This window comes from Neophocaena asiaeorientalis, unplaced genomic scaffold (assembly GCF_003031525.2).
Source record: "Neophocaena asiaeorientalis asiaeorientalis breed wild unplaced genomic scaffold, Neophocaena_asiaeorientalis_V1.1 scaffold322, whole genome shotgun sequence".
NCBI lineage: Eukaryota > Metazoa > Chordata > Mammalia > Artiodactyla > Phocoenidae > Neophocaena > Neophocaena asiaeorientalis.
In genome coordinates, this window is record NW_020185329.1 from 2,018,541 (window position 1) to 2,034,300 (window position 15,760).

Consider the following 15,760-nt stretch of genomic DNA (forward strand, 5'->3'; position numbering starts at 1 on the left):
TACTCCCCCCAAAAAATGCTTGACTAAGAATCAAGACACCTTTGCAGAGATGGTTTGTGCTCACCAAATATCTCACGTGCTTTCCTACATTTCTCAGCATCCCTTGCAGTTCAGTTAGGGTTAACCTTTCAGCAAACAACCTTATAATTCTCTCTGCTACACACACAGAAACAAAAGTTCATAACTTTTCTTAATTACAAGCACATAAGATATTCATGCAACAATTCTTTTCTTATGCAACAATATCTTATAGACACTTCTCTGTATCAAGCATGAAGCCTGCAGCTGAACACTTTTTAAAAAATTTTTTATTGGAGTATTGTTGATTTACAATGTTGTGTTAGTTTCTGTTGTACAGCAAAGTGAATCAGTTATAAATATACATGTATATCCACTATTTTTTAGATTCTTTTCCCATATAGGTCATTACAGAGTATTGAGTAGAGTTCCCCGTGCCATACAGTAGGTCCTTATTAGTTATCTATTTTATATATAGTAGTGTGTATATGTCAATCCCAATCTTCCAGTTTATCCCTCCCCTCCTCTCCCTGTTGGTAATCATAAGTTTGTTTTCAATATCTGTTAAGTCTGTTTCTGTTTTGTAAATAAGTTCATTTGTGCCCTTTTTTTAGATTCCACATACAAGCAATATCATATATTTGTCTTTCTGTGTCTGACTTACTTCACTCAGTATGACAATCTCTAGGTCCATCCATGTTGCTGCAAATGGCATTATTTCGTTCTTTTTTATGGCTGAGTAATATTCCATTGTATATATGTACCACATCTTTTTTATCCATTCCTCTACTGATGGACATTTGGTTGTTTCCATGTCCTGGCTATTGTAAATAGTGCTACAATGAATATTGGGGTGCATGTATCTTTTCAAATTATGGTTTTCTCCAGATATATGCCCAGGAGTGGGATTGCTGGATGATATGGTAGTTCTATTTTTAGTTTTTTAAGGAACCTCCATACATACATTCCCACCAACAGTGTAGGAGGATTCCTTTTTTTCTCCACATCTTCTCCAGCAATTTTTTTTTCTTTTTTTTTTTGGTGGGTGGGTACGCGGGCCTCTCACTGTCGTGGCCTCTCCCGTTGTGGAGCACAGGCTCCGGACGCGCAGGCTCAGCGGCCATGGCTCACGGGCCTAGCTGCTCTGTGGCATGTGGGATCTTCCCAGACCGGAGCACGAACTCGTGTTCCCTGCATCGGCAGGCGGACTCTCAACCACTGCGCCACCAGGGAAGCCCTCTCCAGCATTTATTGTTTGTAGATTTTTTGATGATGGCCATTCTGACTGGTGTGAAGTGATACCTCATTGTAGTTTTGGTTTGCATTTCTCTAATAATTAGTGATGTTGAGCATCTTTTCATGAGCTTTCTGGCCACCTGTATGTCTTCTTCTATTTAGATCTTCTGCCCATTTTATGACTGGGTTATTTTTTTTGTTATTGAGCTGTATGAGCTGTTTGAATATTTTGGAGATTAATCCCTTGTTGGTCACTTCATTTGCAAGTATTTTCTCCCATTCTATGGATTATCTTTTCTTTTTGTTTCTGGTTTCCTTTGCTTTGCTGTAGCTGAACACTTTTAATGGTTGTAAATATACACACATACATATATAAATGCCATAATTTTCTTAACCAACTCTCTACTGGTGGACATTTACCTTATCTCTCATTTTGTATAACATAAAAATACTCTGATTTTTATTTTGGGTAGTGTGAATTTACAGGTCAGATTCCTAGAAGTGTAATTGTTTTCACTAATTCATACTCCTATAAACATGTACGTGAGGGTATATGGCCTCATGCTCTTACCAACACCAAAATAAGACAATGTTTTTAACCTTTTCTAATACTAGAGTTGAGAATGTTGGCATATGCCTTGTTTTATCTGTATTTATTTCATTACTAAGGTGATATGTCATTTCTACTTCATGTCTTTTACCTGTATTTTTTTTGGAGCATTCTTCATTTTAATTGATTTTTAAGAGTTCAGTCTATACTAGGAACACTAACTGGTTATAAATTATATAAGTTACTAATATTTTTTCCCATTTGTTATCACGTATAAGATGATATTTTTTTCTTTTGCTCTAAAGAAGTCTTAAATTTTTTTATACTTTTTTTTTTGACTGCACTGGGTCTTAGTTGCCACACACATGATTTTTTAGTTGCAGCTTGCGAACTCTTAATTGTGGCCTGAGAACTCTTAGTTGTGGCATGTGGGATCTAGTTCCCTGACCAGGGATCAAACCTGGGCCCCCCTGCACTGGGAGTGCTCAGTCTTAGCCACGGGACCACCAGGGAAGTCCCAAAAAGTCTTAAATTTTAATGTCAGTTATCAATCTTTCTCTTTCGTGCATTATTTTTTTAATATGACATATTAAGCACTTTTTCTCTGTTGTTACATAGTCCTCATAATAATATTTTTAAAGGTTACACAATTTAATCTTTCTCCATTTTTGTCACTAAATCATGTACATTGTAGTTTTCATTATAGGTAGTGAACACGGTAGTGCATTTTGTTTTTCTTATTTTGGATGATTTCCTAAAGATAGAGTCTTAGATTCTTAGTGTTAAGATTGATGGGCTATGATCATATTTATGGCTCTAAAAGCATATCATAAAATATCGTCTTAAAAGGTTATATGGGCTCCAGAGAAAATGGAGCAGATGTACTCTACCTTATTCCTCCACACAAGTATAACTAAAACCCCTGGACATTCTACATAAAACAAACGTAAGATTCTGAAAGGTGGAGAGAAGAAGGCAGATTAGCTGATGTCCTTGATCTCAGACAGAAACCTAGAAGTGAGTGCCCTGGGTTTTCTTTGCGCCTCTTTTTTTTTTTTTTTTTTTTTTTTTTTTTTTTTTTTTTTTTTTGGACCCGGGCCCACTGTCTTTTCTTTTTTTTTTTTGCGGTACGCGGGCCTCTCAGTGTTGTGGCCTCTTCCGCTGTGGAGCACAGAGAGCCTGGACGTGCAGGCTCAGCGGCCATGGCTCACGGGCCCAGCCGCTCTGCGAGATGTGGGATCTTCCCAGACCGGGGCACAAACCCGTGTCCCCTGCATCGACAGGCGGACTCTCAGCCACTGTGCCACCAGGGAAGCCCCTTTGCGCCTCTTATATCACAGAATGAATGCCAAAGCAGCAGATAACCAAGAAATGCCAGTGGGCATAAACAAATAAAAAAAACCCCAATGAAAACCTCCCCTCTCTAGCCAAAAGACCAGAAAAGGAGCAGCACAGCAGGACAGAAGCCTCCACGTGGTACAGCAGCCAAACACCACATAAAGAAACCATGCCCCCCTCCCGCCCACCACACATCCAGCAAAGTCCAAGTGGGGAGTCTAGACTTCCACCCTCACCAGGCTATAATGCAGTTCCCAACTCCCCTGCTGAGGTGGTATCAGAGAAGGACCAATAGGGGACTGGGACCTTCATCCCCACCAGGAGGTAACAAAGCCCCACAAGCCCCACACACAGAGCTAGTGGAGACTCTGTGGGGAGCCTGGACTTCCACTACCCCCAGCTGGCAGTAATGAGGTACACCCCCTCCCTGCTGCAGTGGTGTCAGAGGAAGTCTAATGGGGATTCAGAACTTTAATCAACCCCCAGTAGTAACAAGGCCACACTGACCCTATGGTGTCAGTGGAGGCCAAGGTGGGGAACCTGGCCTGGAACCCCTCATAGCAGTTATGTGGTGGCACTTCACCTCAGTTGCTCGAGTGGTGTCAGAGGAAGCCAGCTAAAATAGAAGGTTTAAATAAGATCCAGAGTCTTGCAACAGAATACCTAAAATGTCCAAAATCAATTGAATATCACTTATCATACCAAGAACCAGGAGGATCTCAAACTGCATGAATAAAGACCATCAATAGATGTCAACACCAAGAAGACAGAGATGTTACAATTATCTGACAAAGATTTTAAGGCAGGCATCATAAAAATATTCAATAAACATTTGCAAACACACTTGAAACATGAAAAAATAGATAGTCTTAGCAAAGAAAAAGAAAATCTCAGCAAAGAAACAGAAGATATAAACCAGAACCAAATGGAAATTTTAGAACTGAAAAATATACTAAATGAAAGGATGGATGTATGAATGGAAGAGATAGAAGAAAGAATTGGTGAACTGGAAGATAGTACAATAGAATTTACCTGGTCTGAAAAACACAGAGCAAATAGGCTGAAAAAAAAATGAACAGGACCTCATGAACCTTTGGCACCATAACAAAAGATCTAACATTCATGTCCTTGGAATCCTAGGAGAGAAAGGTGGGCTGAAAAAGTACTTGAAGAAATAATGACTGATGAAAAGAATGAAATAATGCCATTTGCAGCAACATGGATGGACCTAGAGATTGTCATACTAAGTGAAGTAAGTCAGACAGAGAAAGAGAAATATTATATGATATCCCTTACAGGCGGAATCTAAAAAGAAATGATACAAATGAACTTATTTACAAAATAGAAACAGACTCACAGACTTAGAGAATGAACTTATGGTTACCAGGGGGGAAGGATAGTTAGGGAGTTTGGGATCAACATGAACACACTGCTATATTTAAAATGGATAACTGGGACTTCCCTGGTGGTCCAGGGGGTAAGACTCCTCGCTCCCAGTGCAGGGGGCCTGGGTTCAATCCCTGGTTGGGGAACTAGATCCCACATGCATGCTGCAACTAAGAGTCCACATGCCACAACTAAAGATCCTGCATGCTGCAATGAAGATTCCACGTGCTGCAACCAAGACCTGGCGCAGCCTAAATAAATAAATATTTTTTAAGAAAATAAAATGGATAACCAACAAGGACCTACTGTATAGCACAGGGAACTCTGCTCAATGTTATGTGGCAGCCTGGATGGGAGGGGAGCTTGGGGAAGAATGGATACATGTATATGTATGGCTGAGTACCTTTGCTGTGCACCTGAAACTATCCCAACATTGTTAATTGGCTATACTCCAATATAAAATAAAAAGTTTAAAAAAAAGAAAGAAAGAATAGCTGAAAACTTTCCAAATTTGGCAAAAGATATAAACCTACAGATTCCAGAAGCTGATCAAACCCTTAACAAGATAAAGCCAAAGAAATCCATGACAAGACACAGAGGTGAACTTCTGAGAACTAAAAAAAGAAAATATCGTATCTTAAAGCAGAAATGACACCTTATCCATAAGATAAAATCAGTTTGAATTACAGCAGCTTTCTTATCAGAAACTATGGAGGTCACGAGGAAGTGGCACAACATTTTTCAAGTACTGAAAGAAAAGAACTGTCAACACACAATCCTATACCCAGTGAAGATATCCTTTAAGAATGAAGAGGAAATCACTAAAGGAAAACTAAGAGTAGTTATCACTAGCAGACCTACCCTGAAGAATGGTTAAAGAAGTTCTCCAAGCAAAAGAGAATTATAAAAGAAGAAACCTTAGAACAGCACAAGAAAAAACACACACCAAGCAAAAACTCAGTAAATACAATAGTCTTTCTTTCTCTTCTGAGTTTTCTAAATTACTTTTGACAGTTGAAGCAAAAATTTTAACACTGTTATGGCTCTAAACATAGGTAGAGGAAATAGGAAAATTATATTTCAATAAGGCTTTCTCTGTAATTGTGAGAGAGATTTCCCCAGATTGCTCAAAACATAAAAGTTCTGGGAGTAATCATATATCAACCAACACCATTTCTGCATTACACTGACATCATTCCCTATTTATCAATCGCTTTTCAGGTGCTCTACATCAAAGAATAAAAAATGCAAAACAGACTGAATACGCCATCAACATTGGTGACATTTTCTTTTTTGACCAAGTTACCAGATATGATGTCATAGTCATAGAATATCATGATGATACTTCTGTACAAAGATGGAGTCACAGATGTTCCAGTAACAGAGTTTCATTTTTAAGAGATTCATGAAAAGCTAGAGTGAGGTCCCCAGCAACTTCTCTTAGTTCTATCTTGTTAAGCATTTTTAAAATAAATTACTTAAAGTAAAGGAGGCTTTTACTATTTGCAGATATCTTAAAACTCAATAAAAATAGGTAAGAAATCAAGATTCAAAACAGTCTTAACAGGGAAGAAGATTCAAAACAGTCTTAACAGGGAAGAAGATCAAACCCAACAAGATAAAAGACATCATAAAGTATACATGTCCTGGTCTGAAATATTTAAGTTGACTTGCTATACCTTCCCAGGTTGCCAGAAAGATAACATCATTGTATTTCTTCTGTCTGATTTCATCCTCAACCTTTCCAAGGCCTTAAATAGAAATTCAAACCACCAAAGGCTGTTTTCCCTAAAACACTGCACTAATGTTATCAGGAATATGTTGATACATAGCACAGGATATCAGAAAATATCACCATTACAAAAAAAAAAGGCAACATAGTGAGACTCACATCCATGGTTTTCTTGAATTGTAAGCTCTTTTGTTTATGGGCAGCATCCATTATAAGCTCCGTCTGTGCAGAGAGAACAGGCGCTATTAATAATCAAAACCAATTGTTAACACCAGCTTATCTTGAGGGCTCAGTGTTCAACGTGGCTTATCTCAATTAGTCCTCACACAACCCAGAGGGTAGATGTGCTATTTATTATTACTCCCATTTCACAAGTAAGGAGACTGCAGCACAGAAAAGCTGAACAATTTGCCCACCTTTGAACCTGGGTGGCCACTAGCCACTATTGAGAATCACTGATCATCTTAGAGTATCCTCATCAGTAAATCTGGAATCAAGGAACTTAGATTTTAAAACTTTGTTAAAGCACCATTTATATTTTAAGAGGGGGTCTTTATTCTGTAAGCCTATGTCAGCACAGTTAAAGACTCAGAAACATTCACTTCTGTGGTATCTGTCAATGGCATGTCCTTCACCAGCAAGGAGCCCAAGCAGTATGAAGGGAAGAAGTGCTTGTGGGACAGCTAAAAGAAGTTGTTCCCCTACTCTTTACCCCATCTAATCTAGGAAAGGTAAGCTACTCTTCAAGTTCACTTGGGAGCAACTTCTTTGTTGTGGCTGTGATGTTAATACTTTTATTAGTCAAAATAATGGAGCTAATAATAAAAATGTAGCTCTCAGACATAATAGTAGCTCCCATTTATTAAGCACTATTATGTGCTAAGCAACTTTCATGCATCACAACGACTGTGAGTACTCATCCCCATTTTCTTGACAGTAAACTGAGATGGATTAACTCACCCAAGGTAATACTCTCAACAAGTAGCAGAGTTGGGATTTGGGCACAGCCAGACTCCTGTGCCCTTGTTCCTAATCATTATCTTTATGATAGCTCTTTAAACCAAAAAGGCCAAGAAATGCAATAATTCAAAATGAGCTATGGCATTGCTCTTATACAAAATTATATAATCCAAAATAATGTTGAAAATGATATTAAAAGATTTCTCTTTCTTCTGGAAAACTAAGTTTTTGTCTGTTACCATAGCACACAAACATGGATGGATTTTCAAGATATCTGGATGGAAGGTTTGGGATGGTCTCACTTCAAATATGAACTTTGTGGAATACACGAAACTCCCTTGGGGGAGCCCCAAGGGACCCTCAGGGAACAGAACAGCCATCTTCCAGCCCAGATGAAATTGAGGGATCAGGAGGTAGCTAATGGTCCCAAGGAGGCTCCAAGGACATGGAGAACAGACAGGGCTCCAACGTGACCCGACAGGGAAAGACGCATGGGCAGCTCCCTGCCATCAAAGACAGGGAGCTGTGTGGCTCACGTGAGCATCTATGTGCCTCTGCCAGGAGGGGCAGGGTTTATTCATAATAATAAACCCTGATTTTCCCAGGCTCCACAGAGCAGATCAGTTAGCAATGTCGGTCCATCCGTGGTCCTTTCTACTCCGAATATACACACTGCCATTCTTCCTGTTTGGGAGCTGCTATTAATTTATAGTTTATGGCCCAAGCCAGGCCTCCTTATCTCCAAGTTCTACATAACACCTGCTTCAAGCACCTCTCGCGTGTCTACAAAGTTCTACTTCATACCATTCTTCTCTCTGCCTTCAAAGATTCCTGGCACTTGTATGTCGGCAGGATCTTAGAAAGCAGCAGTCCAGCTCTCATCTGACAGGTATGATCCCCAGGGCCCATGAGGTGATATTGCTCAAGGCCACTCAGTGACACCCAGTCCAGCTCTGTCTGCTATACCACCTTGATTTAAGTCTCCTCATGTCCATACTCACTTGTAGGGTGGCCTATTCATGGTGACCCCAGAAAGTCACGAGTTCTCTTTCAGGACTCCTTTTTTTTGACTGCACCATGCAGTACATGGGATCTTAGTTTCCCAACCAGGGATCGAACCCGTGTCCCCTGCAGTGGAAGTGCAGAGTCTTTACCAATGGACTGCCAGGGAAGTCCCCTCTTTCAGGACTCCTTGGGGAAGTTTTTCTTCTAGGACTCATTCTTTCTGCTTAGACCAACTCCAGTTGAAATTTGATTATGTTTTGTTATCAATAACACAAAATAGTGCAAAAACACAATCCTCTATGCTATCAAGTGGGGAGAAGCAAGAGGGAGGGGAAAAGGAAGAAGAGATTTATAAATGACCCAAGTGACCCTGCAGTAAATTACTGACAGAGCTGCTGAGTGGTCTGTTTGGCTACATACATTCAGACTGTACTCTGAAAACTAGAAGTGAAAACTTACGTGACCAAAGAGGTTCCCTTTGGAGACTGCTCTCGACACAGGCAGAACATTCTGCTGTGATCGTCCCTATCTTAATATGGGCGCCAAAGGAGAGGATGACTGACCACATGCTGCCTTTGTCAGGCTTAGGACGTTCTGGGCTGGGAAGGAACTCCAGCACCTAAAATGTCAAGCCTCCTGAGAGTGGCTCTGAAGATCCCTCTCTGCCTGCCAACCTCCAGGGGTGAGAGACTCCTCTCACTCTGCCCTCACCCACACTGCCTTTCACTCTGCTGGCTTTAGCTTCAAGGTCGCTGCCTCCAGAAGGCCTCCCCAGACCTATAAATTAGGTTAAGTGTCCCCACTTCATGTTCAGCTGGCACCTTCACTTCCCTACCTTTTAAGGCTCATCACACTTTGTCATGATTACTGTCACGTCAGTCTCTCTAGCCATGCTCTATGCTGTGTGGGAGAGATGGCCATGGCCGCATTGGTTACCACCCTCAGAAAACAGTAGTTCTGTAAGTGAGTTCACCAAAACTTCTACCAGCCATTCCATCTGTACCTCCCCCGTCCCAGTTTGCTAAAAGGAACTGACTGACGGATTTCCTGGAAATGGCTTAATTAAGTGAGAGACCAGCGCATGCAGGGTTTGACCAGTGAAAATGAGAAGTTAACACTAACACATTTTCTCCAAAAGTTTGCTTTTTTTAAAAAAAAGGTATCAATACAGAAGTGGAACAACCCAGAGTTCATTGCGACACAAGTAATTACAAATTTATTAATGAACTTCGGACTCTGCAAAGAAAGCTCAGAAGGTGTTTTCCTGCTCTTGAGAGCACACAATATAGGGAATTTGGATGACAGTGGTGGAAGGAGCCCAGGCGCCTCTGTTGCTTAAGAGAATTCAGAACAGTTCTTCTAGCTGTGAGAACTTGGTCTTTGTAACCTGCTAGGAAGGGAAGTTTCAGAAGCCTTGCAAAATTAACAAAACTCTCCCTGAAATAACTAAGGCAACCGAGGGCACTTAAGAATGTGAGGAAATGACCCTCTTCTCCTCTTAGGGGAAATCATGTGTGCAGAGACTCCGGTTGTCTAAGGCATTTTGCTTCTGAAAAATTGTAAATCCTTTGGAGAGGCAGGCAGGGCTGACAATGTCAGCCAAAAAGAGTTTGACCGTCCAGTAGATGGGTGTAATATACATATTATTTTTGCTCTGAAAAGTACTTTAGGTCAGATGCACCCCCTCAAACCTCATACATGAAGCTTGAGTTTGTGTGAAAACACCTGACATGATGTTCCTTAACTGTTGGTTTCTACCCTTCCTTCCTATAAGAGGTATAGCAGTTAAGAGCGGCTTATGAAATGACAATATATGTAAGGCAGTCAGGCTCTTAAGATACTGCCACCCACTCTGAATGCCAAGTGGCCACAAAGGAAGCTGGAATTAGACTCTGATTTAGAACCACAGGCAAAGTTGCTGAGATTGAGGTAGGGGTAGAGCCAGCTGTTTACTGAATACACACTGCAGACTTCCAGACACTAAAGGGCCAAGATGAAGAAAGATGTCCAAAAAGTCCATGCAGAGCTGTATGGAGAGACCTGGGTGGGAATGTTTGGATGCCAAATAGGGAAGAGCTTATCCCCCACGTGAAGTTCATTCACACCCTGGAGACCAGATGTTAAAAAAAGTTCTTGGGACTTCCTTGGCAGTCCAGAGGTTAAGACTCCGTGCTTCTGGTGTGGCCAACAAATTTAAATAATTAATTAATTAAATGTAAAAGTTCTGGAAGGGCCCTATCTGGCTGCCAGGCCAACCTGAATGTACAAGTCTTTAAGGAACAAAACAGAAGGAAGTCAGAACAGTGGTCTAGTCTAAGGAACACTTTAATATAAATCTGGACTTCTTTTCTTGATGCCTATAACTTCCCAAATGTTTACCAGTTTTATTAACTCTTGTTCACTCCCATCTCCTTCCATATAATTGGCCAGAATAAACCCTATAAATGAAAAAGAGCCTGTAAACATCTGCTTTGAGGCCAAAAAGACTTGAATTTCCCAGGGCCTCAGTTTCCCTATTTGTAAAATAGGGTGGTTGGACGACATTATGGTCTCCAGGGAGAACATGGGTCCCCTCCACTTCTTATCCTCCCCTTACTGCCTTGTCCAGGAGGAGGAGTGTGGTCTGAGAACCTACCACCTTGGTAGCACATGCTAGACCCTTATGAAGACAGAGGGGTTCCCCTTTCCAGTCATAGTTTAAACAGTGGCAGCAGATATAAAAAGAAGAGGAAAGCAGGCTGGATCCCTGACTCTTACAGCAATTAAAAAAGAACTGCCCTAACGTGCAAATGGGCACAGAGGCATCACCATCTAGACTGAGTGACCGTATGGTTCCCAGTAAATAATCTCATAGGTTAAAAGAAGAGTGTGGGTGCTTGAGGGTAGGAAATGGGTCAAGGAGTTTAATGAACAAACAAGCCTGGAAGAACGGCAACATCTTAACACATACGTAAACCCAACCTTTTTTCGCTGTAACTTTTGCTTTTCCCTGAATTCTTCCATCTTCCTGGCCTCTTCTCTTAGAGTCTGTGCAAGCTGAATGTGACTTTGTGCCACACTGTCTATTTCTGCAAAAAGAATTTAAAAAAATAAACAAGATCTACACATGTCTGAATTCAAACCAAAGAAACTATACAAAAACTTTAAATACATACAAAATGCTAGGGCAAGTGGTAAAGTTAACCTGCTTCACTTGGTCACCAACATTTATTGAGCCCCTCCATGTGCCCAGCATTGCCCTGGCCACCAAGACCGAGCTGGCAAACCTTTAGCTTAGCTTCCTACCACTAACTGCTACTAACCTAGTATATGCCCAGGGCCAGGGAGAAGCTCATGGAGCTTGCATGCTAGCACACATTACTAAACCCATTACAATTTCAAATTCGATCCTATTTCTCATTACATGACTCTAAGGTTCTTTCCATCTCTAAAATCTCATGAGCCCGTAAGAAATTTATCTCTGGATAGAAAGATTATTGGTGTTTTTCCTTTTATTTTCTTTGTAATAAGCATGGCTTACTATTTTAACAGAAAAACCGAAATGCTTACCTTTCTTGTTCTAAGAAAACAAACTGAAGATGGCATTAAAGCTAGAAAGACTGACAGATCTGACCTAAGAAAAAATTTTAAACTCGCGTGTGTGTCAAATAACCTTGAACGAGGTTAGAAGGTACATGGCAAACTGGAAAAAATATTTTCAATTTATGTAACTAAGGGCTTTCACAAATCAAAATAAATATATATACTCCAGTATTTTTTAAATGGTTAAAAAACATGAAATTTTTAAAAAGATTGGCCAAATAGCCAGTAAACATTTGAAAATGTATTCAGCCTTAAAACGACTGAAAAAACACAAAGCTTTAAAACCCTGAAAACTATCACTTTTTAACTTTCAGTTTGGCAAAATTTTTAAAGTGTAAAAATTCTTGGTATTGGCAAGCATGGGGAAAAACAGCATTGTTGGTGGGGAAAACATCAGTATCACCTTTCTGGAGGAAATGTGGCATTTTGTAGAATAAAAATATTTTAAATGTAAGAGTGAGACAGATCTGCATGAACTGAAACGGAAAGATGTCTAGAACCACTCAACTAGCTAAAGAAACATGTTAAGCACATAGTGTGCCACATTAAAGTCCTTAGCTTGGAAGCATGAAGAACAGAAGGACTTAAAGTCTTAAATTCTGAGTAACAGGCCCAGGGAATACTAGAATTGGACAGGACCCCTGGAAGATCAGTGCCAGGGCCTCACCCTGAGCTTCCAGTGTGAGAACCACTGCCCTAACTAAGTCAAATGTACATCACAACGTGCAAGTGTGGACGGTTCTCCAGCTCATTTCAACTCTGAAGGGCTATTCCTCACCTTAGGAGTTGCTCTGATTTTTTTTTTTTCACCCAGTATGAGATTGCTGTTCAAATTAAAACTCACCTTTGATGACAGACACATAGCTTGCCACAGACAGCAAATACATTTTTAAAGAATCACTTACGTAGCTTGAAGACGTCAAGGGCCCGCTTCAGGGTGCTTAAAAAAAAAGCACATCTATAATTTCGGTTCTGGAAATTGGCTGTATAACCTTATTATAATGCCATTGTATGTTTCTCCCAGCCCACATCTTAACTGATAGCCTATGGTCTGATCTTTGCCTGGGAGCTTGAGAAGACACCAAAAGAGCAAGACTTCTTCAGTCCAGTTTCCTCTCTCTTACCCTTTCAGTCCCAGGCACAAGCATCATAAATGCTTCACTGTCTACCTGGGTGGAGCCAGATGCCAAAATTCTTTATGCTTCATTTCTCCCAACAATAATATGGGAGTTATGGTCCCTTTCTCATAAGAATACCAGTCATTCTTTAAAGTATGGTAATTAGAAATATGAATACATAAAGGAAGGATTCAAACTGTGGCTCCTGATCACCTCCTTTTTCATCCATTCTTCAATCAACACATACTTACTGCACATAAACTATGGGCCAAGGCATTGCATTAGATGTTGGTGATTCAACAGTACAAGACAGATATTGTCCCAGACTTAAGAGTCTTAACAGAGGAGACAGACATTAAACACATTGATTTAGTGTTCCACCACTGATGAACAAAATACCACAAATTTAGCAGCTTAAAACAAGACACATTTCTTACCTCACAGTTTCTGTGGAGAAGACCAAACTCATTTTTCATCCTTCTCCCAGTCTCCCCGCTCTTTTCCCTCATAACCCATGGCTCCTCCTCCCTTATAGCTCGCCCTTGCCCATGGTTTTAGTTCACCCCCATCCTACACTTCCTTAATAAGCCTCCTTTTAGGGCTTCCCTGGTGGTGCAGTGGTTGAGAGTCCGCCTGCCAATGCAGGGGACACAGGTTCGTGCTCCGGTCCAGGAAGATCCCACATGCCGCGGAGTGGCTGGGCCCGTGAGCCATGGCCGCTGAGCCTGCGCATCTGGAGCCTGTGCTCCGCAACGGGATAGGCCACAACAGTGAGAGGCTCACGTATCACAAAAAAAAAAAAAAAAAAATTAAAAAAAAAAACCCCCTTTTTAAGGTGAAGTGGCCCTGGGGATTTTCTTGCTCACTGCCGCCTTCATGGAAGTGTATCTCACTGGGCTCACTCCAGCCACTCAAGAAGGAATGGGACTTAGAGTGAAGTCATGGTACCCCAGCCCCTAGCCACAACAGCATGGGATCATGGATCATATTCTATATGTAGGTGGAAAGTTCTGCTATTTTGCAAACTAATAACCCTTGTATCTTCCAGCTGGCCCCTTCTTTTAGCTACACCTCATTTTTCTCACTCTGTTTATTTGTCCCAAAACAAGCATTCTTATTTCTCCCTGCCTTTTCTCACATAAACATTCCCAGTTATTACAAACACACTAAGCAGAAAAACATAACTGCACAGTCTCCATACACTTTATCCATCTTACGATACAATTTTTCAAGGAATGCAATGCACTAGAAAAGTGTCCATATCCAAACAAATGCACAAGTGGCCCAGAAGGATGAATGAGCCCCACTGGAGAGCAGACTTATGACTGGAATTAGTGAGAGAGAAAGATGGCTATGGCTGCAGATACAACTAGAAGTCTTCCCGATAGTGAGTTGTGGAGTTGGAAAGTGACTTAGAGATAAAGTCTGTTCAGGGTCTAAAATTTTTCTCCCACCCTAAGTGACTGCCTTAAAACGCCACTAAAATAGCAGCCCCAAACTCCCTTTAGCTTGTCATCAGCTTTGTTGTCCCACACCATCACTTTATTGCTGTTTCCCGTGTTCAAAACTGATGACAATCTGAGGATAGAATCTGAACCTTGGGGATGGTGTTCTCTCAACGTCCATGCCCTCTTCTCCCTGGTGTTCTCCTTAACTGTGGGAGAAGAAAATATTCTGCCACCTTTTAATAAGCACTTTGGCCTTAAACCCTAACAGGGCCCATCAGAAAGCTGAAGTCTCTCAAAGTGGTCGATGAGGTGAAAAAATCCTATTTAGTCCCTGGACAAACAAAGTCGTGCACTCTCATCTAGGGCACCTTCCTAAAGATCATCCTGGAGGTGACAAAAACAGAAGTACCTGAATGGCCTTTCACTTCCACCTTGGAAACACAGTCCCCAGGTCTCATATCCTGTTGCACCTTCCTCTCTGAGGAATTCTTAGAAGGAAAACTGACGGGCTTTCGTCACAGAAGAGAATGGCGCTATAGTCTCTTAAAGGATTTACCAAGTTTAAGTCAAATGTACAAGAAATATCGCTTTGGATCAGACTCATTCTGCCAAATATATTTTTCAAGAAGTACTATGTGAGAGAATATGGCTATTTTCCATCACATCACCTAAAATTTTTTTGGATATCTTCCCAAATGGCTTATGCTTCTTTATGAATAAACAAGTTTTTGGATCAACTGACCCACTAATCTTCCTTGAAAGTATCTAAACCCTCCTTGAACAACAGTGAAACCTACCTAATACTATGCAATTCTGACCTTGAACATAGAAATGTTTTACACATTCAAAAAAGAAACTAAACCAAGCAGGAAAAGAAAATAATCCTTAAAATTTAAAACAAACAAACTTAACTATATATAAAACTGTTTACATAATCACACAGAAAATAGTATTTTATATGACCTTAGAACACAGTGTTCTTAGTGGGATATAAGGTCAAGAAGAATTGCAAAAAGAACTGCAAAGAAATGTTAAGTTTCATTCAGAAGTTTTACTGTTAGTAGCAGTTTTATATTATTATTTTAAAACATTTTACTATATATTGTCATATAAAGCAAATAATTCTGCTAATATTGTCAGGAACCAAGATTTTTCAGTGCAAGAGGAAATAAATATAAAATGAAAGAAGTTAAGTGAACTGTAAAGTTAATTAGAATTGGAAATATCAATATGAACTCAGGTTTTTAAAATCTGTCCCCTGAAAGAGCCTAGAAACAGTGACACCTCTGTGACAATGACCAACACTAGAACTCAGAGTTTCATCTCTAAATATGGTTAATCATGAAAGGAAAACCTGGAGAAATATGTGGAAAAATAGCTGACTCCA

General features: G+C 40.4%; 1 protein-coding gene across 9 annotated transcripts in view; it reads right to left on the reverse strand.

The window, feature by feature from the left end:
* PSTPIP2 (proline-serine-threonine phosphatase interacting protein 2) overlaps positions 1-15,760 on the reverse strand; it is a 74,640-nt gene that overhangs the window by 11,321 nt on the left and 47,559 nt on the right. For all 9 annotated transcript variants that reach the window (XR_003001773.1, XR_003001767.1, XR_003001772.1 and 6 more), the window contains 3 exons: positions 12,713-12,747; positions 11,187-11,293; positions 6,420-6,482 (listed from right to left, as the gene is read on the reverse strand). Coding sequence is in view for 2 of the 9 variants with exons in the window: in XM_024734713.1 (XP_024590481.1) it covers positions 6,420-6,482; positions 11,187-11,293; positions 12,713-12,747 (205 nt within the window). In the remaining 7 variants the exon portion in view is untranslated. The remainder of the gene's footprint in view (positions 1-6,419; positions 6,483-11,186; positions 11,294-12,712; positions 12,748-15,760) is intronic.